Source organism: Eulemur rufifrons, chromosome 15, assembly GCF_041146395.1.
Source record: "Eulemur rufifrons isolate Redbay chromosome 15, OSU_ERuf_1, whole genome shotgun sequence".
NCBI lineage: Eukaryota > Metazoa > Chordata > Mammalia > Primates > Lemuridae > Eulemur > Eulemur rufifrons.
Window position 1 is genome coordinate 15,344,131 of NC_090997.1, and position 21,417 is coordinate 15,365,547.

Sequence of the window (21,417 nt, forward strand, 5' to 3'; positions counted from 1 at the left end):
CTCGCCACCTCTGCAGGGATCCCAAGAACCACAGGCCAGAATGAAAGCCTGAACTTTTCGTTTTTCGCGATAGAAAATTCTATTAGGAGCTCCAGGAGACGAAGAGGTAGACAACGTTCTCTGTTTTCTGATATTACTTGACTTTTTAAAAAAAAACCGGGGCTCCTTCCTGACTTAGAATAAATAGAACAGCCATGATCTTATGTGGCCAGCAGGGGGGACGCTCCCGGCAGGGGTGTTGCTGTGATCTGTCCCCACTGGAGCTACTCGGATCTGGGCTTCAGGAGCAGCAATGCTCTCCAAAGCGAGGGTGTGCGTGTGTCCCGGTAGGAGACCTATAGATACGAAAACGCCGTGTTCCCTGTCGCTCTGGCCTGATTCTGCCCCTTACTTCCGAGTTCTTAGGATTGCTTCCTCGGGGAAAAGGCTTGGGAGAACTGGGTTCGAATTCTATCCCCTCCCTGCGCAACGATCCCAGCGGTTTCTGAGGGCGGAGGGGACGAGACGGTGAGCCCTGGAATGGTCCGGAGAGCGGTGCAGCTCCAGCTGGCCCACTCCGGCCGGTCGCCCTCCTGGGCCCGGCCTGGCGCGCGCGACAGTGCCCTGAGCCAAGCGCGCCCCATGCCCGTCCTCCCGCTCCAGCTTAGCCCCGCGCCCCTCCTCACCCCAGCGCTGGCGCTGACCTGCTCGCGGGAACCGGGGTCTCTGGGCACGTTCCGCCGGGCGCCTACGCCACCCGAGCGCGCCAAACCCGAATGCTCCCCGTCGCCGGCACTGTGGGCCTCCGGCCAGCCGCGGTCACGGTGGCCGCGGGGCAGCGGGACAGCTCCGGCTAGCGGCGAGTGGGTGGGCTGTGCCCTGGGCCCGCCCCGCGCGGCCTTAACGCCCTGTCCCGACCCTCTCCCGGCGCTGCGGGAGGAGGGACCGGGGAGGAGCATGCGACCGCCGGCCTCCCACCAGCCCCGGCGGCTCCCGACCCGAGCGTGCGGGCGCACCCTGCGTCCTCCCCAGGGCCCGGGTCCCGCAACCTGGCCCCGCGGGTTAGCTTAGCGGCCCGACCCCGGGTGGATCCAGATGGTGCCTCTCCAGATGGTGCCTCGATGGTGCAGTGTTCCCAGGTCCTGCCCTCAGACCTGACTCTGAGCAGATCTGTTCCCTGCTGAATTGTCCCCACATCAAGCCCATTTTGCTTGTTTCATTATGTTCTCTAACTTCACTAAATTACTCCGCGTCCGTCTATGATCTGAAACGCTCTGTGGGTTGAGTGTTTCAGTACTTTGCGCACTGAATGCGCATTCAGAAGGCGTGTGGACGGTGCTCGAGGTCGGAAGGCCTGCCCGGTGCTAGTGTCATTTTCCGTGGAAATATAATGAAGGACAATCAGGAATAGCGCTTAGGATTGAGGGGGAAGCGGTGTTAGAAAGGCCCCTTTTATAGTTCAGTTTAACACAAAGTTATTTGGGGTTTAACTAAAACTCCCTCCTTCGTTTTACAATGCGTTCTCCTCAGTCCCTCCACTTCGTGATGAATTAAGAAACCTTCATTTAAAGCTTCAGTTAGACACTCAAGGAAAGTAGTTTGAAATCTATGTGTGGTGTTATTAAAAGTCTATGTTTTTTTAAAATAGTGGTTTGTTTCTTGGTGAGAGGCCAGAACTGAAGATGAAATGTTATTTAGTTTGAACCCAAGGACTCTGCAGTAAGAAGGCATGAATGGGTTGTAGGTAGTTTCTCCCACTTAAACAGTGTGACCTTGGGCAAGTTCTTCCTCATCTCTGCTTCTCAGTCTACTCATCCATAAAATGGGGACAAAGTCAGTCAGTCAGAGGCACTTTGTGAGAATGAAATGCAAATACATATGAAAAGCTTAGGACAGAGCCTTATGCGCGTGGGAAACAGTCATTCCATGTGGGTTATCTAATACTAATAGCTTTAAAGAAGCGGTTCCTTGTTTAAACCTAGAAATTTAAACACAGGTATATCAGTTTAATAACATTTTCCTGTACTTTTTGGACTAATTCTCTGTGAAACAAATTGGCCCCTGAATGCTAATCTTAAAAAGTATACATATGCCCTACCAAAGATCTCTAAGGCCTTCCTCTGTTTGACCTTATGACCAGATGAAGAAGTTGGAGATTCAATACCACACCTAAAAAAGCGGTGGGCTTTGAGGGCAGGTCTGGACACAGAATCAATCTCTCTCTCTCTCTCTCTCTCTCTGACCTTCTCCTGTCCTCCTCTCACATGCCCAAGGCAGGACTCTAATCTGATTGTGCGTCAAAAGACCTTCATTCCAGAGAGGGTCCTGCCCCATATCCTAGAGGAAGGAATGCTGCACAGAGAGGCCAAGAAAAGTCTATAGACAGGCCTTGCTGGGTTTAGATCGTGTGCTTTTTGTCCAATCACATCTCTACATGGTTGTCAATCATGTCTATGTGATAAAGCCTTCATAAAAACCCAAAAAGACAGGGTTTGGGGAGCTTCTGGATAGCTGAACATATGGAGGTCCCTGGAGGGTGGCACATCTGGGAAGGGAATGGAAGCTCCATGCCTACATATTTAGTCATAGAAGTCTTCTGTGTCAATGATTATTGTGGTGTAAAAGCCAACAAACAAACAAACAAAAAAAATGGTTTGAGTTTTTCCCAAACACATGCATATAAATTATACATATGTATCTATATTTATACCTATAGAAGAGATAATTCATATATATATGAATATGTATATGAATAACTAGGAAGAACTGAAAAATACTGGTTTTGGGTGAGTTGAAAGAACCTCCCTCAGGAGGAGCAACAGAAGTGGGGAGGTAGAATGTCATGATCAAAGGATGGAATTTGAGGTCCAAGAGCTTAGAGGTGAAGCACTTCCAGAGGACAACAGGTCCAGGACAGCCGGGCCTCTAAATCTCTGAAGTAGAAAGAAGACAAAGAATCTTTTATTCAATATTTTAGAAAATTCCAAAATTTATTATCCAGTGCTAGGCTTAGCGTTCATTTCTCATTTGCAGTGCCTTAATATCTTTTGTGGACATGGTTTACTTAGGGCCTCTAGAGCCCTGGATGTCACAATCGACTTGTTTGTATGCATTCGGTAACTTGTTTCTACTATCTGGCTTGCCAAACCGGGCTCCAGGTCGTTTTTCCTTCCCCCAATCATTGATCACACCCCTTCTTACCTCAATCAAGATGTAGGTGGCATTGTGCTAGGTCCAAGCCTCCCACGTTTCTCTCAGTGGTGCTGTGATTCAGTCACCCAGGTCCTTTATCTAGTTGCTGAGTTATTTGGTTCTACATGCACAATGCCATCCAATCTGTCCTCCCATTCCTACTGTTACCATGCTAATCAAGGCCCTCAAAACCTCTACCCTTGACAATTATGCAATGTTTCTTTTGTTTATACAAATTATGCATGCTCATTATAGGAAAAATGGTGTTTATTACTAATTCAATGTATATCCTTTTAAAAAGCTTTACTCCACATAAATGTGTATATATATCTGAAATTATTAGTCATTTTTATAAGGTTCTGTTTTCATTTAGCAGTATAATGCTAATATTTTATCAAGCCAATAAATCCACATCTACAGCATTACTTCTAAAGGCTATGTGATATTTATTCCTTGTTAGTGGAAATTTGGGTTGTTTATAATTTTTAATTTTTGCAATAGTACTTCAGCGACTATCCTTGCAGTTAAATCTCTGTGCATGTTTTTAATTACTTCTTTGTAATTAACACCTAGAAATGAATTTTCTGAGTCAGAGCATATGCATATTTTTTTTTTTTTTGCATTCTCTTTCTCTTTCCTCTGTGGGTGTCCTTCACCCCCAGTATGCATTTTACATTCTTGTGGCAGAATTACTTCTCCAAAAGTGATGGCCTTGTAATCATTCCACTTCCCCATTCAGAAACTGTCGGTATTTCCCATTGCACACAGGGAGAAATAAAGTCCAGACATCCCGACATGACATTTGTGTCCCTCCAGGATCTGGCTGCAACCTCCTTTTCATTCAGGTCTCCCACATTCAACTCACTTTACGTGCAGCCATTCTGGATTTCATGCTGTGGCTCCCGTTTGCCTGTATAATTCCTCCTTTATGGGTCCAGGGCCTGGCAGAAAGCATGTAGCATGCTCAAACTGGATTATTTGATGAGTGTTTAATAAAGGGTCTGTGGACAAAATAGGGAGCAGAATGTAGGAATTCAACAAGACACAGTGCAGTGCCTCTGGGCAAATAACACCGAAGAGCCCTTACCACCTGTGGGCTTCAAGGAGCAAGAAGAGAGAGCAGTGGCTGGGACCTGGCGAGGGTAACTCTATGGAGAAGACCCCCTGACAGGAGCCGTGACTTTCACAGCAAACCCATGGCAGCCAGCCAAGAAAGCCAAGGGACTAAATATTCTGCCCCCGTGCTCCATCCACCCTCCGATCTCCTGCTGGAAATTGTCCAAGCCCACTGGAAGCCAGCAGCACTGGAGCCCATGGGTGCTGTTCATGCAGCTCAGCCTCCCAGGGTGCAGAGTAATGGAGAGTAGATCTGATGAGACGAATGGATGTCCACCATACCCACTGCCTCCTAAACACCAGGCTTAAAGTGCTTTAGTGCCTCTTATGGCATTTAGTATAGTCTCAGTTACATTTTATTGTGCAGTATCTACCTCCTCAACTAGATTAATAACTCCTTGTATAGAAATATGGTCTTTTTTGCATGTGTGATCAAATTCTCAGAAAATATTTGTTGTGAATTTATTCCTCAAAGGGACCTCCTCAAGTCAGCTGATCCAGGGACAACAGGTCCACAGGAGAGGCTAGAGAAGATGAAATGTCTGGACAAGGCCCGCTAGGTGGAAGAGATGTGAGCATCCAAGACAGTAATACAGAGCACTTCTGTAAGCCCCATCCAGAAGTCAGTATGTGAGGAGCTACATAGACCCACCTCCGGGTTGTGCAGCACACAGGAGAGGCTGAGAGGACAGCCACAGCTATGTCTCTAAACGTGGTCTCTGGTAGCAAAATAACATCTTAGAAGAAACATGGTGCACCTGGAAATCCTAACTCTGCAGAACAAGATTTCATAAGCGTCTTTACAGATTGGCACACCCCTCCAGCTTGTGCTCATCGGCAGCAATGCTACATCCTAGATCCAGCACTTCCCCTTCTCCAGTCTGATCCAGGGATGGCCCAAGATGTCAACAAAGGTCCTTCTCCCTGACTAGGAGGCCCTGAGAAAGCTCCTGCAAGATGGATATAGACAGAGGGGAATAAATGATCCAGAAGCCCAAGTGGAACCCGACTCTTACCTTCCCTGTCCCATATGCAGGGAACCCTGGGACCCCACCACCACCTTTCAAGATCTGAACTCTGATAGCAACACCATCAGACAGGCACTGAGTTTGATCGGTACTCTTACTCTGAACTCTCAAAAGGAAGTAGAGAGACTTGTTTTGAGTATGCTTAAGCCCTCTGAGCCTCAGTTTCCTTGCCTGCAAACTCTCTATAGCTCAGGCTTGGTGTTAGGACTGATGAGATAATATCCATAGAATACCTAGAACAATGCCTGAAACACAAAGGCATTTAACAAATATTCCATTTCCTTCCTGCCACTCTCAGTTCCCAGGTCACCATTTTGTCCACCTCACTGCATTGCCTCTTTCAGGAGTATCGGTTTGAAGTTGAAACTGGCTCCTTTCCCAGGTGGAGCAGTCTTAACTTGAATAACATTTGTATGTGACTTTGACTTACCACATCAGGAAGCAGTGGAGCACAGTTGATAAGAACGTGGATGCTGCAACCAAACTACCTGGACTGTCCAACCACTAGCTCTGTGACCCGAGGCAAGTGACTTGATTACTATGGGCCTCAGTTTTCTCTTCTGTAAAGTAGGCATAATCATTGTACCTGCCCCACACAATTACATTTGTTCACGTGTGTTAATGTGCTCAGAACAATGCCTGTATGTGTTTGTTATTATTATCTTCTTTAGAGCTGGAGTGAGGTAGGAGAGAATCACATCACAGTGCCCTGAGCAGCGATCAACAGCAATGGGGAAATATGCAAGGGGGTGGCAAAGCTGCCAGCCCGCACTTACTCAGTCCCTGCAGGGGTATCTGTTTCTACACGCTGGGTTTAGCTGGGGCTGGGGAGGTGGCAAGAGATGAATGAAAACACAGCAGCAGTGTTACTTTAAGTAAATAATTTAATGTCAGTGGTTCTCAATGTCCTCATCTATAAAATGAGTTTGGGGCTCATTATTTCCAGAGTCGCTTCCTGATCTAAAAATGGCCTTGATGCTATGGAGAAAAGGTTTCATGGAAGCCACCTCAGCCAGAGATTTTAGTCCCAGTACCTGAGCCAATGTGACCAAACATCAATGGTGGCCCAAGTGGCCTGTGTGGCCTATCACAGGGTCAGCGGGAAACCCCGGAGCATAGATCTTTGACATTCATCCAGTCACAAGGTCACACAGTCAGCGCTGAAACACATTCATCATACAAGTTGAGTATCCCAGTAGCAGATCCTGCTACTTGTCGAGTACAAAGAATTAATATTTTTATAAGATCAGGATTTATTTTGGCTTGTTTTTATATTTATTTTTACTTGTTTTTTATTACTATATAGCATTGTGTGTTATATCAAACATTTTTTATTCAGAATAGACTATAATATTCTGAACCTTTTGGAGGGCATTTCTTCTTCTTCCATTTAATATAATGAAGTAGCTCACTCTTGACTTGTGAGAAATCTGGGGCCCCTTCCCTTTGGTTGCCTCACTCCCTGGCCAGCTCATGGCTTATCAAGACCTTAGATATCAGAAACCTGTTGTTAGGGGAAGGCAACATGCAAGAGGGTGTAAAGGAAGTGAAGGCCCCAGATACATGCAGTTTGCTAATGGGAACTGCAGCAACTTCTCACCAGCTGTCGCTTAGGGCAAGCTCCTTGAGGGCAGGGCCTGTTTTTGTACCCTTGCATCACTCAGCACATACTAGTTACTCGACAAGTATTTGCTCAGTGAAATCAAGCTGAACTGGAACTGTTATGAAGCTTAGAAACGGTGATGAGATATTGAGCTCTTTGAGGATGAGGATGGGGTGTCACGTACGTTCTTTCTGGCTTGTGATAGACACTCATTAAACTCTGCTCTCTGACATGGTTGGCTGCTGCTGCTAACCACACTCTTCTCCCTTGGCTTCTGCGAGGATACGTTCTCCTGGTTCCCTTCATACCTCCCTGGTAGTGCTTTGTAATCGCCTTTGCTAATTCTTTCTTTGCTATTAGATCTTGGGGACCTGAGGGCTTGGGTCTCCTCTCTGTAGCTGCTATCTTAGGTTATCTTATGCATTCTTATACCTGTAAATATCATCTATATGCTGATGACTCCAGAATATGTATCTTTAGCCCAAAAGTCATAGAACTCTAGATTCCTACTTGAGATTTGAATGCCTTACAGGTATCTCAAACTTAACACATCCAAACATCTAATTTGTGCTACGCTTCCCCCACCCAAATCTGGCCCTACCCGTCACTGCCACCACCAATGCCACCACCTTCCACCAGGTTCGTCAAACCAATAACCCAATGGTCCTCCTTGATGCCTCCTTTTTTCCCTCCCTACTCAAGTCTAGTCCATTGACAGCACGTGTCAATAGTCCCTCCCAAATGACACTTTTCTCTTCCTCCCTCCTCTCTCTGGCCACAGTTCTCCAAGCCACCGTTCTATTCTTGTCTGGACTTGTGCAGTAGCCTCCTCAGTGGTCTTCCAGCTTTCAGCTCATCTCCCTTCCGTCCATTCTCCAAAGTAAAAGCCAAAGTAACCTTTAAAGAAAATATAAGTTGCACCATCATCATCCTTGTTTAAATTTCTTTCAAAAACCACTTTTTGCACTTAGAATAAAAATCCAAACAGCTTACCTAGAAGATGGATCTCCTTACTCTCCTAGAAGATCCTGAACTGTAATTCCTTTCCCCTACTAATCTCATCCTCTTCTACTTGCCCACACTTCGTAAGCCAGCTGTGTCCTCCTCTTCCATATTCCTCATGTAAGCCAAGCTCCTTCCCTCCCTCTGCCTAGATCACCCTCCCAGCTCCTCAGATGTGTGGCTTATTCTCCTATGCCGAGTCTCAGCTCAGATGTCACCTGCTTGGGTTGTCCATAATCCTTTCCTGGGTTCTGTGCCACTGCATATTGTTTGTTCATGGCACTTGCACAGGGTGTGCATTTACATGGGTACATTTATTTGTTTTCTTGTATGTTGTCTTTTTCTCTAGACTATAAGCTCAAAGAAGACAGGAACAATGAGAGTCTTGTTCTTCACAGGGCCCAGTACAGTGTCTGGCAGATATATGGTATTTAGTAAATATATATGGGAAGAAAGGTAGGGAGAGAAATGGATGGAGAGTGAGGGTGGGAGAAGGAGAGAGAGAGCGAGAGAGAGAGGGAAAGAAATAGAGGAGGGATAAAGGAAGAGAGGGAAAGAGAAAGGGAGGGGGAAAACAGGAGAAGGAGGAAGAAGAAAGAGGGTCTTTTTAGATCAGCATCATCATGAATATGGTACATGTTTGCTTAGAGCAAGGGGCAAAAAGACGAGGCAAGGAGAAAGCACCTAGGGATTTTTATGGGTGTTCTTTTTGTTTAAGCATCCAACCTGTGCCACGTGCTTTATAAATTATTCCAGCTAATCCTCTTTAATAGCTCTAAGAAAAAGATGTTAAAATTTCATTTTATTGGTGAGAAAAAAAGCAGCCCTGCAACATTAAGAAACTGTCCAAGATCTCACAGCTGTTTCTGAACGTGAAGGGCCCGCACTGTCTCCCGTCTCCACCACTCCATGGAGGTCAAACATCTCCTATGTACAAATGGCTACTAACCTTACCTCCTTCACAGCATCATGTGGACTGGCCATCACTGGCTATTTTTTAAATTTTAATTTGTTTTCGTCAAATGCTATTTGAAAGAACCTGTTAATGACCACCATATTTGGGCTAAAGAAGAAGACTGGAATTGCTGAAGAGTTAAGATGTGACACAGAGAGGCAGTGCCACCCCACCAGACACCTAGGGAAGCTGCAGTTGATTGGTGGCTTTCATGAGGAAGGAGGGGTCTGTTTCCATGGTGTGAACACAGCAACACTCCAGGCAGTTCAGAGGCCTGTCAGCACACAGCTCCTTGGGTTTCCTATGAGACAGTAAGTATTGCTACATTACTCTCTCTTGTTTATTATAGTTATTACAGATCACTCATCTTTGTCAGAACTTATATTTGCTGACTACTTTGCAAATTGAGACACATATACCAGAAAGATAGAAAATCAAGTGCAATTTAACCAAAGTAGCAAGGATTCATGTAAAGGAAAGTTTGCTAAATTTTAGTAGTCAATCAATGATGGGCTAGTGAATTGCACATATTTTCTGGAAAAAAAAATTGTTTTGTTTCATAGAAAGCCTCTAATGATAGTGGTTTATTTTTTAAAACCAGCTGTATTAAAGTAATTCACATACCAAAAAATTGGATTCATTTAAAATGTATAATTCAGTGGGTATTTTAGAGTTGTGAAACTGGCACCCACCACAATCTAATTTGAGAACATTTCATCACCCCAAAAAGAAATCCTGTATTTACCAGCGGTCACCTCCCCACCCCAAACCCAGCCTTAGGCAACTAATAATCTACATTCTGTCTCTATTTTTTTTTCAGACTTAGAATTCTTTTATTATGGTGAAATATATATAACATAAATTTTACCATTTTAATCATTTTTATTAATAAGTGTACAGTTCATTGACATTAAGTATCTTCACATTATTGTACAACCATCACCTCATCCATCTCCAGAGCTTTTTCTCATCCCACACTGAGCCTTTATATTTATTAATCAAAGACTCCCCCAGCCTCTGGCAGCCATCATTCTGCTTTTTGGCTCTGTAAATTTGATCACTTTAGGTACCTCATATAAGTGCAATCACACAGTATCTGTCTTTTGTGAGTAGATTAAAGCTATAGTAAGTAAAATTCCATGGTTTAGTAGTGCAAGGATAGGCACAAGGAGAAATGGAATAAAATGCCTAACTCAGACCACCAGTTGGTGGAAGTGTAAACCTGCTTAAAGGCTTATATGAAAGACAAGCAAAAAGGCTTCCAGACGCCGATCCTAAAGATGGTTTTGTTTTTAGTGACATTCTCAAATTAGAAATACTCTAGTATTTTTGTTTACCAGTTTATCATTGAGCACATACTCCAGTGTAAGAGTTTTCTATTATAACATACTTTAAAAGTAAAATGCAGTCTGTGCTATCTTCTCTGTTACCTAACAGAGTATGCATAGAGCACCTACTTCACACAACATGTATAACCCTGGTCCTGCACACCAAATGGTGTCTCAGCACCATTTATTGCATTTGGACATTTCATATATGACAAAAGAGGGATAGCAGAACAATGGGGAGAAGACATACGTTCTATCTCTATAGATTTGCCTATTCTGGGCATTTTGCATAAATGGAAGCATACAATGTGTGGTCTTCTGCGACTGACTTCTTTCACTTAGCATGTTTCAAGGTTCATCCATGAAGTATATATCAGCACTTCATTCCTTTTTATTGCCAAATAATATTCCTTTACATGGATGTCTCACATTTTATTTATACATTAATCCACTGATGGACATTTGGGATGTTTCCACTTTTTGCTTATTATGAATACTATGAACATTCATGTCCATATTTTTATATGAGCATATGTTTTCATTCGCTTGGGTATACAGACTCATATTTTCCCATTTCAAAACTTACTACAAAGCTACAGGAATCCAGACTGTGTGGTACTAGCAGGAGGACAGATATACAGAGCAATGGAATAGAACTGAGGGTCTAGAATTAACCCAGACGTTTATGCTCAATTGTTTTTTGACAAGTGTGCCATGTTTAAAAATTAATGGGTCACAGACCTAAATAGAAGACTTAAAACTATAAAATTCTTGGAGGAAAACACAGTAGTAGATCTTTGTGAGGAAGAGAACCAACTTCATTATTATGTCCAGTTGTCTCAGCACCATTTATTGAAAAGACTCTTCTTTTCCTGTTGGATTGTCCTGGCATGCTTATTGGAATCAGGAAGTGTGAGTCCTCCAACTTGGTTCTTTTTCAAGATTGTTTTGGCTATTCTGGGTCCCTTGCATTTCCATATGATTTTTTAGGATCAGCTTTTTCATCTCTCTGGAAATAAATATTGCTGCCCAGTGAAAACTTCTACTTGCATTGCAGCTCATCCATGGGCAGTTGTGAAATCCTCTTAGTATGAACCAAAGTGTGGAACAAATGCAGTTGGTGGAAGTGTAAACCTGCTTAAAGGCTTGTATGAAAGACAAGCAAAAAGGCTTCCAGACGCCGATTCTAAAGATGGTTTTGTTTTTAGTGACATTCTCAAATTAGAAATACTCTAGTATTTTTGTTTACCAGTTTATCATTGAGCACATACTCCAGTGTAAGGGTTTTCTATTAAAACATACTTTAAAAGTAAAATGCAGTCTGTGCTATCTTCTCTGTTACCTAACAGAGTATGCATAGAGCACCTACTTCACACAACATGTATAACCCTGGTCCTGCACACCAAAGATCCTGATTCCTTTTGGGCTGAGGCCCAGGCATCTGTATTTTAAAAAATCTGCTGGTGATTCTCATGTGGCCCCTCCATTGAAAGCAACTGCTGCATCGTGACTCCCTCCTCAGGTCTCCAGTCTTGCTGCCTGCCAGGCCATCCCCTACTTTTCAGCCCAAGAGAGATCGCTACTCAAAGCGTTGTGAAGGAACTAGTAGCTGCTATGGGAACTTGTAAAAATGCAGGATCTCAGGCCCCGTCCCAGACCTACAAAGTCAGAATCTGCCTTTTACTAAGATCCCCCCATGAGTTGTATACCCCGGAGGTTGGTAAACTATGGTCTACAGACCAAATCTGCCTTACCCTGTTTTTGTAGGCCAGTACCTGAGGAGCTGGGTCTCTGTGGGTTAGTGCTCTGAGATTCCCAGAAGTAGCCCAGGTAGCACCTTCTGCCCCTGCTACCCCATCTGCTCCCAGCACTTGTCCTGCAGCCCACGGCTGTGCCTGGCTGCTGTCCAGGCCGCTTCTGGTCACCACCTACACACTGGGGACTCTGCTGTTGGCAACTGCTAGGACCAAGCAGTGAAATCTCAGTGTGGGAGTCCATGATTCTGAGAGCCACCTTGTGTCTGGCAGATATCAGGCCCATAGACACAGCCAAGTTGATTATAGCAAGGCGGTTTTATTAGCTGACACAAGTAAGGAGAACACTAGGGACAGTTCCCAAAACAGTGTGTCCCTGAACGAGGAGGTTGGGCTGGATTTATAGACAGAAGGTAATGAGGTGTGAGCTGATTGGATCTTGCAGCGAGGTGATGCCAGGATGCGTGATTGGATTGGATCCTATCCCGCAGTGTCTGTCCTCTTCTTAATTCAGTCCCCACTCCTTTTTTTTTTTTTTTTGAGACAGCACCTCGCTCTGTTGCCCAGGCTAGAGTTGCCTAGCTCACAGCAACCTCAAACTCCTGGGCTCAAGCGATCCTCCTGCCTCAGCCTCCCGAGTAGCTGGGACTGTAGGCATGTGCCACCATGCCTGGCTAATTTTTTCTATATATTTTTAGTTGTCCAGCTAATTTCTTTCTATTCTTAGTAGAGACGGGTCTCACTCTTGCTCAGGCTGCTCTCGAACTCCTGACTTCTAGTGATCCTCCTCTCTAGGCCTCCGAGAGTGCTAGGATTACAGGCGTGAGCTACCGCGCCTGGCCAGTCCCCACTCCTTGGTCTAAGCACTGAGGTTCTGCCCGTGGTTGCCTGCTTGGTTTATCTGGGCATGCTCATGTTATGTGACCTTCAACCTGGGGGGGGTCCATGGCAACTAAAAACAAGTCACAATTTTGTTGCATAAAAGTTGAGCCAGATTGGTCTGGTGTGGTTACAGTTGCAATGTGGAATCTGAAATGGTATCAGTGCATTTTCTATGCTGTTTAATTAACATCCATTGGTCTATCTCAAATGGATCTCTTTACCATGCCTGATTTTGTAACGTCCTATACTTGTAATATGGAAAATATTGGTCCATGGGATGATGAATATTTTTCAAATGTTGACACAGTTCATTATACAGTATTGTAAAATAACATTTATCGAGTCATATAACCAAACGTAGAGATTTAATAAAAATAATTCTAATTGTTTCATTTAGGATGTTCCTATGAAACTGGCTTTTTTTTTTTTTTTTTTTAACTCTGCATGGGTGGGAACAGCATGACTACTAGTCCAGTTTGGTGTCACTGCCCTGCTTTGTGCCCAGGCACCAGCTGTTTTCTGCACCATTTCTTTTGAACCATCAGGACAATTGTCCACGCAGTGAACACGGCCAATAACATTTTAATATAATGAAAGCAGTTTGGATCCCCTGAAAGACCCCCAGGGATCTCTAAGGGTCTATAGCCTATAGTTTGAGAACTACTGGTTTATGGCATAACATTAATAACTATTTTTAGCTATTTATTTGTATGTTTGCATCTTTTTAGCTCCCCAACTGGTGTAGCAATAGTATATAATTTCCACAGAGCACCTGTTCTGAATCCAGTATAAACTTTTCATGTGGATTGACACTTATCTTCACAACAACGCTGGCAGATTATACTTATTCTACAAATAAGAAAGTTAAGATGGAATTACACAACTACGTAAAGGTACTTTGAAGTAGAAATCAGAAACAGCAGCAGAAAGTGGTTTGAGGCCAGATAGCAGAGTGCCAGCCCATGAGTTTAGACATAATTCTGTATGTATCAATAGTTTGGGGTAGGAGACCGGCATGTACTAACCACAGCAGCTAAGATCTAAGTACGCACTCAGCAGAGCACACACAGGAAGCAACCCGAGAAGCAAAGTCATGAGGCGGGAAAGAAAATCAATGACACAGAAGTCCATGGGATCACTCACTAACTAAAGGATTGTATAGCATTTCCCAAGTGGCATGTCTCTCCCACAGTTCTCTTCTGTCATGGAATTGGCCAAAATGTCAGACATGACAAAGCTCCACCAAGCTGTGGCTGCAGGGGACTATAATTTAGTGAGAAAGATTTTGAAGAAAGGTCTCTGTGACCCAAACTACAAGGATGTGGACTGGAATGACCGGACCCCGCTTCACTGGGCTGCAATCAGAGGTGAGTGGACAATGCCCAGGTAGAGGCATCCTTCTGAGTCCACCATTCATGAGGATAGCCGTCAGCAGGCCGTATAGGAGAGTGGAAAGAACACTTCTTTGGAACCAGATGGAACATTTCAATCCTGACACCGCCACTTACTAATTGTAGCACCTTAAGTGATTAAACATCTCTGAGCTTCAGTTTGTTCATCTCTATAATGGGGGCAGGAATGCTACCTTGGAGTCCTGTGGTGGGGATTCAGAAAGACAATGTGTGTGCGGTGCCTATCATATAGTCCACTCTCAATATTAATCCTTCGCTCTCTAAAGCTCTGCCAGGAATGGAACATCATGGAGAAGAATAGGGACTTTGTCTCATTCATGATGGAATGCCCCATGCTGAACATGGCTCAGTTATAGAAATGGAGGAGGATAGTGGCAAAAACTCAGGCAACGGGCTTGTGAGGGCTTTGACATAGAACACCACTGAAGAACATTAAGTAAGAATGTGTTGTAGTCAACCTTGCTTTTTTTTTTTTTTTTTTTGAAGGAAACAAAACAATTTTTTTTCTTATTTCAGCATATTGTGGGGGTACAAAAGTTTAGGTTACGTATATTGCCCTTGGCCCCTCCCCCCCCCCCCCCCCCCGAGTCAGAGCTTCAAACGTGTCCCTCCCCTAGACAGTGCGCATCGCACTCATTATGTATATATGCACCCATCCCCTCCCCCAGTTTGCTTTGACTCCTGTGTGGAGAATAGGTTGGTAGGAAGCAAGACTGGTGGCAAAGAAATTAGTTGGGATATTTTTGCAAAAATCTAAGGACAAAGTATACTACAGTGCCTTTTAGTGAGCATTTGCTATGTGCTGGGCACTGCGCTGTGTACTCTATGCCTGTGATTTCACTTGCACTCCAGAAGAATTCAACAAGGTGATGTCCTTAATCTACAGATGAAGAAACTGAGCCTCAGACATCTGTTTCTTGTCCAAGGTGCCACTTGTTAGCAAGTGGTATTCTCAGGATATGAACTCATATCTGTCGACTAGAAGGCCTGTGCTCTTAACCTGTGCTAGCTATAATGTAAGTGGGACTTAAAACGTTTGTTTTTTGAAGTCGGCATTGAGACTGCCAAAAGCAGAATGAGCCTTTGCAATAGGCAGGTAGAGTATGACTTGGGAGAGAAAGCAAGATTCCTAGCAGGGCCTGAGGCAGTGGCCAGGGGAGGAGTACAGGGAACACTGGGAGGGCGCAGGCTCAGGCTGGGGCAAGGTTCGTGGGGTGAGGGTAGGGCCCTGAGATCCTGGTAAGAAGGGGCAGAAGGGAGGAGGGGAGGATGACAGGAAACTGGAGGCTCCTTAAAGGCTCTTCAGAGTCCTTCTATTGTGTTACCTAGGTTGGCCCCGGCCTCAGGCCACCAGAGACATTTTTATCTTACACTCATCCTGTTTCTTCTTGGTCCTTATAAGGGCAAATGGAAGTGGTGCACCTCCTGATAGAATATGGAGCCAGGCCCTGCCTGGTCACTGATGTGGGCTGGACCCCCGCTCATTTTGCAGCTGAGTCAGGCCATCTGAATGTACTCAGAGCTCTCCATGCAATGCATGCGGCCATTGACGCCCCAGACTTCTTCGGTGACACACCAAAGAGGATTGCACAGATCTATGGGCAGAAAGCCTGTGTGGCATTTCTGGAGAAGTAAGTTTAATTTTTTTTTTTCTTTCACCTATAGAAGGGGCAGAGAAACAAGAGTCTATGATCAAGGTCTTGGCTGACACAGTGGTCTCAGGTCAATAAAAATGAAATGAGAAAATTCAGCCAATGGATAATTGTTTTTATTGATTTTTTTTAGTTGAGCTATTTAATTTTTTCATTGAAATGATGAGTTTGTGGGTGAAAACTATATTGACCTATTGTTTTATTTATTTATTTATTTTTTTTTGAGACAGAGTCTCACTCTGTTGCCCAGGCTAGAGTGAGTGCCGTGGCGTCAGCCTAGCTCACAGCAACCTCAAACTCCTGAGCTCAAGCCATCCTCCTGTCTCAGCCTCCCGAGTAGCTGGGACTACAGGCATGCACCACCATGCCCGGCTAATTTTTTCTATATATATTTTTAGCTGTCCATATAATTTCTTTCTATTTTTAGTAGAGATGGGGTCTCACTCTTGCTCAGGCTGGTCTCGAACTCCTGAGCTCAAATGATCCGCCCACCTCGGCCTCCCAGAGTGCTAGGATTACAGGCGTGAGCCACCGCTCCCGGCCAAACCTATTGTTTTAGATTATACAAAAATGATCTCAGAAAAGAGAGTGGAGATATCAAGTCTGAAGATGGGACGTGGTACAAGAATCATGACCTTCAGCTTTCTGAAAGGTCTCACACTAGCTGTGTGGCCTTGTGCAAGGCAAGTGACCTTCCTGACCCTTAGTCTCCTCATATTTAAAATGAGGCTGGTGAACTAGACTGTTTCTATTTTTCAGGACCTTTCTATCTTTTTAAACTTCTATGTTCATCTATGAGCCCACTACCTATCCACACACCAAAGATAGGAATTTGTCTAGCATTTGTTCATTTTTTCATTCTACCGAGCATTCAGACATAATAAGTACCGATTATGTACAAAACAGTTATATCTTTGAGAGGGATGGAAATAAAATTTAGGAATTTATAAATTGATTGGGTCAACTTGTAATTCATACCAAAAAAAGCAGAGTAACAGAGAGAGGGCATCGCAGCTTGGAAACCAAGTGAGACAGACAGCAAGTCTATCTGCAGGGAGAGTTCCTGGTCAGGGAGGAGGGCGACAGTGAAATGTCCTCCTAAGAACTTCAAGATACACTTATCTTCAGAATGTTAAACTAAAAGAAATCTTTGCCTGTGATGAGATTGGTTATCTGTAGAAGTAACCCAAGAGACCTTCTCTTAAAGGAGGTGCCTCACATTAAAAATATCCAAAATCACAATTGAGGTGATTTGGGGAGTAAAGAGGCAAAATCTTGAGTCCTGACTTGCACACTGTCTCTTCTCCCCGATTTCTGCTGTTATCCCCCACGTTCCATGATCTCCATCCACTGTGGACCTCGGCATCAGCATTGTTCTCTGAACTTTTTAAAACTCTGACATACTGTGTGACCGTAGCTCCCTGCATTTTATCAGTCCCTGGGTCATCACACAGGTCTTTGCAGGTCTCTTGTCATCCAGCTTCTCCTTCATCTCCAAATCTATCACCTGCCTGAAGGTGTTACTAATTTCCCTGCCATCTGGACACCATGATAAACTATTTCTTCCATGCTCTTCCTGCTAGTCTTAATTTCCTAACACTTGCTCCTTTTGTAGCATATAACTCAGACTTCCCAACCTTCGATGAATCTCTGTCTTCCCCACTCCTGTGCATGGTCAGCTAGAGACAATCCCATAAATAAGTAGATGGAAATCCTCAGAAGTGTTATGATTTCCACCTCTAGCAGAGCCCTCAGAGCAGCTTGGCTCTCTCTTCCTGTCATACTCTCTCCTTGACAATTCCCCATCACACCTGAGCTTCTCAGAGGGTTAAGTCTTCTGCCTCACAGAGAATATTGAAGCCATGGGGGATACATTTTTTGACCTGTACATCTATAGATTTTATAAACACTGATACCGGTTCCTTCTTGCCTTCCTGTCCCTCCTGTGAAAAGTGTTATTCCTCCATATGGACCCTTGATCCAATCTTTTATGTCTTCTACAACTGTGGTCCCCAACCCCTGGGCTGCAGACTAGTACCCCTCAGTGGCCTGTTAGGAACTGGGCCACATAGCAGGAGGTGAGTGGTGGGCGAGTGAATGAAGCTTCATCTGTATTTACAGCTGCTCCCCATAGTTCACATCGCCGCCTGAGCTCCGCCTCCTGTCAGATCAGCAGTGCATTTGTTTCTCATAGGAGCATGAGCCCTACTGTAAACTGCGCGTGCGAGGGATCTAGGTTGCACACTCCTTATGAGAATCTAATGCCTGATGATCTGAGGTGGAGCTGAGGCGGTGATGCTAGTGCTGGGGAGCAGCTGCAAATGCAGATTATCATTAGCAGAGAGGTTTGACTGAACAATAAATGTGATGCACTTGAATCATCCCCAAACCATCCCCCGACCCCAATCCATGGAAAAATTGTCTTCCACGAAACCAGTCCCTGGTGCTAAAAAGGTTGGGGACCACTGTTCTAAAAGACCATCATTCATGTGTTCTTTGTTATAGTTTTATTCTTTCTCCTGTATTTTTAGTTTTTTCTATTCCTTCCCTTCACTTCCTTTTGGCATGTGAACATGTTCAAATAGATTCTATTAAACACATAAAAAGTTAAAGGACCCTCTAACTTCTGCTGTATCTTTCCTCTTCCGTATATTTCTAAGCTACTTACACATTAATCTGCACAATTGTCTCCTGTTTCTCGCCTCTCACCCTCTTTTCAGACTTCTTTCCCATCCTTGTGCTGAATCAGCTCTCCCCCGAGTTACCAGGAAGCTCCTTCTTGCTAAGCCAATGGCCTCTTCTCAATACACATCTTACCTCTACTTAATTCAGTATTTGGTATTCCTGAAACTCTTCTCCCTTGCTTTATCTGATGCTACTCTCTTTTAGTTTTCCTTTCACCTCTCTGATCAGGTCTTGTGATTTTTTTTACATGCTTTTCCTAAGAATAAATCTCATGATTTACTCTTGCATGCCTTTTAGATGCTGAAATTCCCCATGGTCCCATCCTTGGCTGTCCTCTACTGACTTTCTCTGAGTAATCTCTCCCCCTCCCTAGTGACCTGTGGGTGGATGAACATGCTATATGATCTCAGCCTAGCTCCCCCGCAAATAGTGGGGAGCGCTATTACCACGGAAAGTACCCAGGCAGTGACAAGCAGACAAAAATAGCAAAGGTCAATCACATCATGTGCCGGTCATTTCTACTTATCAGCATCTCCCACTAGGAACTTCCCTTCTGACAAAAGGTTTTGAAAGAAGAATCCTTGATTAAGGGGAAATTAGTCTGGACCTTGAAAGATAGCTAAGACCCGGCTAATGGAGGAGGGAGGAAAACTGTTGATTTGGAGGGAAGACACAGGTGGTGTGCACATGTGAGGAGGTAGAGGGACGGTGCAGGGATGAGTGGCCCGGCTAAGCAGAGATTCACGCTAGAGAGGAATAGAGGTTAAGGTCAGGCGAGTGGGTGGGTGACCATAGTGAGCCAGGCAGGCAGATGAGTGTGAGCTCAGCAGGGGACCGATGAGCTGGAATAGATCCCTTAGCAATTTACTTGTGTAGCCGGGAGGTGCCAGTGGTGCTGTGTAGGTAGAAGTGAAGACAGACTTCAGGCAAGAAGATCACTTAAGGAATTTCTTAACAATTCACATTGTGAGTAAGTGAGCTGCAAGGCTAGGATGATGAAGAAAAAGGACATAAGAGAATTTCAAAAGAAGCATAGACAGTATTTAATAATTTTCCGAATATCCTAGGGATCACCTGGAACAATTTAACTTTTGATTCAGCCTCCCTAAGGGATAAACCACTCATGCAACAAATATTTTTGGGTCCTGCTATGTGCAGGTCATTGAGTAAGATACTAAAAAGGATGTAAAGATAAGTCAGGTACAGTGCTGGACATCAAGAAGTTCCCTGTCTGGGAGAGGAAATCACTTGTTGACATAAATAACACAAATACAAGACAGAGAGTGACAAGGCAGAGGAGGGACGTTCTGTGGTCTGAAGATTGAAAGGTCATTTCCAGCTTGGGGAGGGGGCAGTGAGGGAGAAGCAGGTTTGATGTGCTTTGAATGAACTGTGCTTTTCCTAATGGTTTGCACTCAAGATGCTGTTGCCCTGCCCATACATCACTTAGCCTCTCAAATCCCATTTGTCCTCATATCGGTTCAAATTTTATCTCTACAAAGTGACTTTCACCAACGTTTTCAAACAAGTCACATACTCACCTTTGGCTTCATAGACAAAACTTCCCATTGTCTATGTGTGTATGATAATCTATTTGTCCATCTGTTTACCTGTTTATCTATTATCCATCCATCCATCTATGATTATCTATATTTTTACATAATCCATCCATACATATAATACATATGTAATTACGAGTGATTTTTATTTTCTTCCTTATATGTTTCTCTACTTTTAAATTTTATACAAAGAACATACATCATTCTTATAATTAGGAATAATACACTTGAACATAAACAAAAGAAAACAGCCTCCCAATCATAGGCAGGTTGCTTTATAAATGTGAGTATTTTAAGAATTAGCATCTTCTTCAAGCCGAGTGACAGTCTTTGAGTCTATTAACATCTCACTGCGGTCACACCAGTTCTCTCTGCCTCCGAGTGGTTTCGTTAGCGTGCGAGACCTCCCCAAGTGTGCACCTGGAAATGCTCACACGTGGCCTGCTTCCTCCTGGGCTGCCGGACTGCCCCGTGTGAGCAGCGCAGGAAGAGAGGCCCCCGCTGCTCCCCGCGTTCAGAGCCGCCCCTTCTTTCCTAGGGCCGAGCCCGAGTGCCGGGACCACCGCCGCGCCGCCCTGCAGAGGGGGCTGCCGCTGGATGAGCGGGACGGAGACTGGGACGCCAAGAAAAGGGAGCTGGAGCTGTCTCTTCCCTCCCAGAATCGAAACACTAATAAAAAGAATAAGAAAAGCCAAGGCCCTACCAGGGCCAGCAATACCAAGCAGAGGAGAGTGTGAGAGGAGCTGGCAGACGCCTGCGATCTTTGCGTGATTTTACTCATGGCCCCTTACCCAGCGGGCTCCTGCCAGAGAAGCTCATGACTGTCGTTCAGTTTGAAAGTGTCGCCTGGTTGCTCTCCATAGCGTCTATTTCCTTGCTAAAAAATGCTGTCCGCAAAAATTACCATTTTGTCATCAGTGATTTGCACCGTCAGCATCTCCTGACCCTCTTTCCCCTGAAATTATGGAATTTCAGAGGACAAGGAAAGAATTCTCCTAAGGAACCTGATTTTTTTTTTCAATGTTAAAAAAAAAAGTAAAAACAAAAATCTCAAAAATATTCAATGTAGTCAGTTCAATCTATGAAAAAAAAATTGTTGCATAAACCAAGCAAAGAAGTGAACAAAGGTATCTTCCAGTTTCTATTAATAGCTATTCTTTCCTTTGTGGGTGGGAGCCCACAATCCCAGCATGGACATTTTTATCCACAATCATCTCTACACAGAAATAGTCTGAGCAATAAACCGGCTCAGTGAGAAATAACTAGCAAC

At 44.3% G+C, this 21,417-nt stretch overlaps 2 protein-coding genes across 7 annotated transcripts in view; one reads left to right on the forward strand and one right to left on the reverse strand.

Moving 5' to 3' along the window:
* PLA2G7 (phospholipase A2 group VII) overlaps window positions 1–874 on the reverse strand; it is a 32,449-nt gene extending 31,575 nt beyond the window's left edge. For 3 of the 5 annotated variants that reach the window (XM_069487281.1, XM_069487280.1, XM_069487279.1), the window contains exon 1: window positions 684–872. The gene's annotated coding sequence lies outside the window, so the exon portion shown is untranslated. Of the gene's footprint in view, window positions 1–683 lie in introns of all 5 variants that reach the window. The other 2 variants (XM_069487283.1, XM_069487282.1) reach the window with 2 other exon arrangements.
* ANKRD66 (ankyrin repeat domain 66) lies at window positions 10–20,884 on the forward strand. Of its 2 annotated transcripts, none has more exons than XM_069487285.1 (4): window positions 10–106; window positions 14,032–14,206; window positions 15,654–15,882; window positions 20,686–20,884. In XM_069487285.1, exons 2-4 carry the CDS (start codon window positions 14,044–14,046, stop codon window positions 20,882–20,884), a joined length of 591 nt encoding a protein of 196 aa, XP_069343386.1. In that variant the 5' UTR covers window positions 10–106; window positions 14,032–14,043. The 2 variants fall into 2 exon arrangements, with proteins under 2 accessions (XP_069343386.1, XP_069343385.1); XM_069487284.1 differs by lacking the exon at window positions 10–106 and adding an exon at window positions 9,143–9,186.
* The last annotated feature ends 533 nt before the right edge of the window (window positions 20,885–21,417 follow it).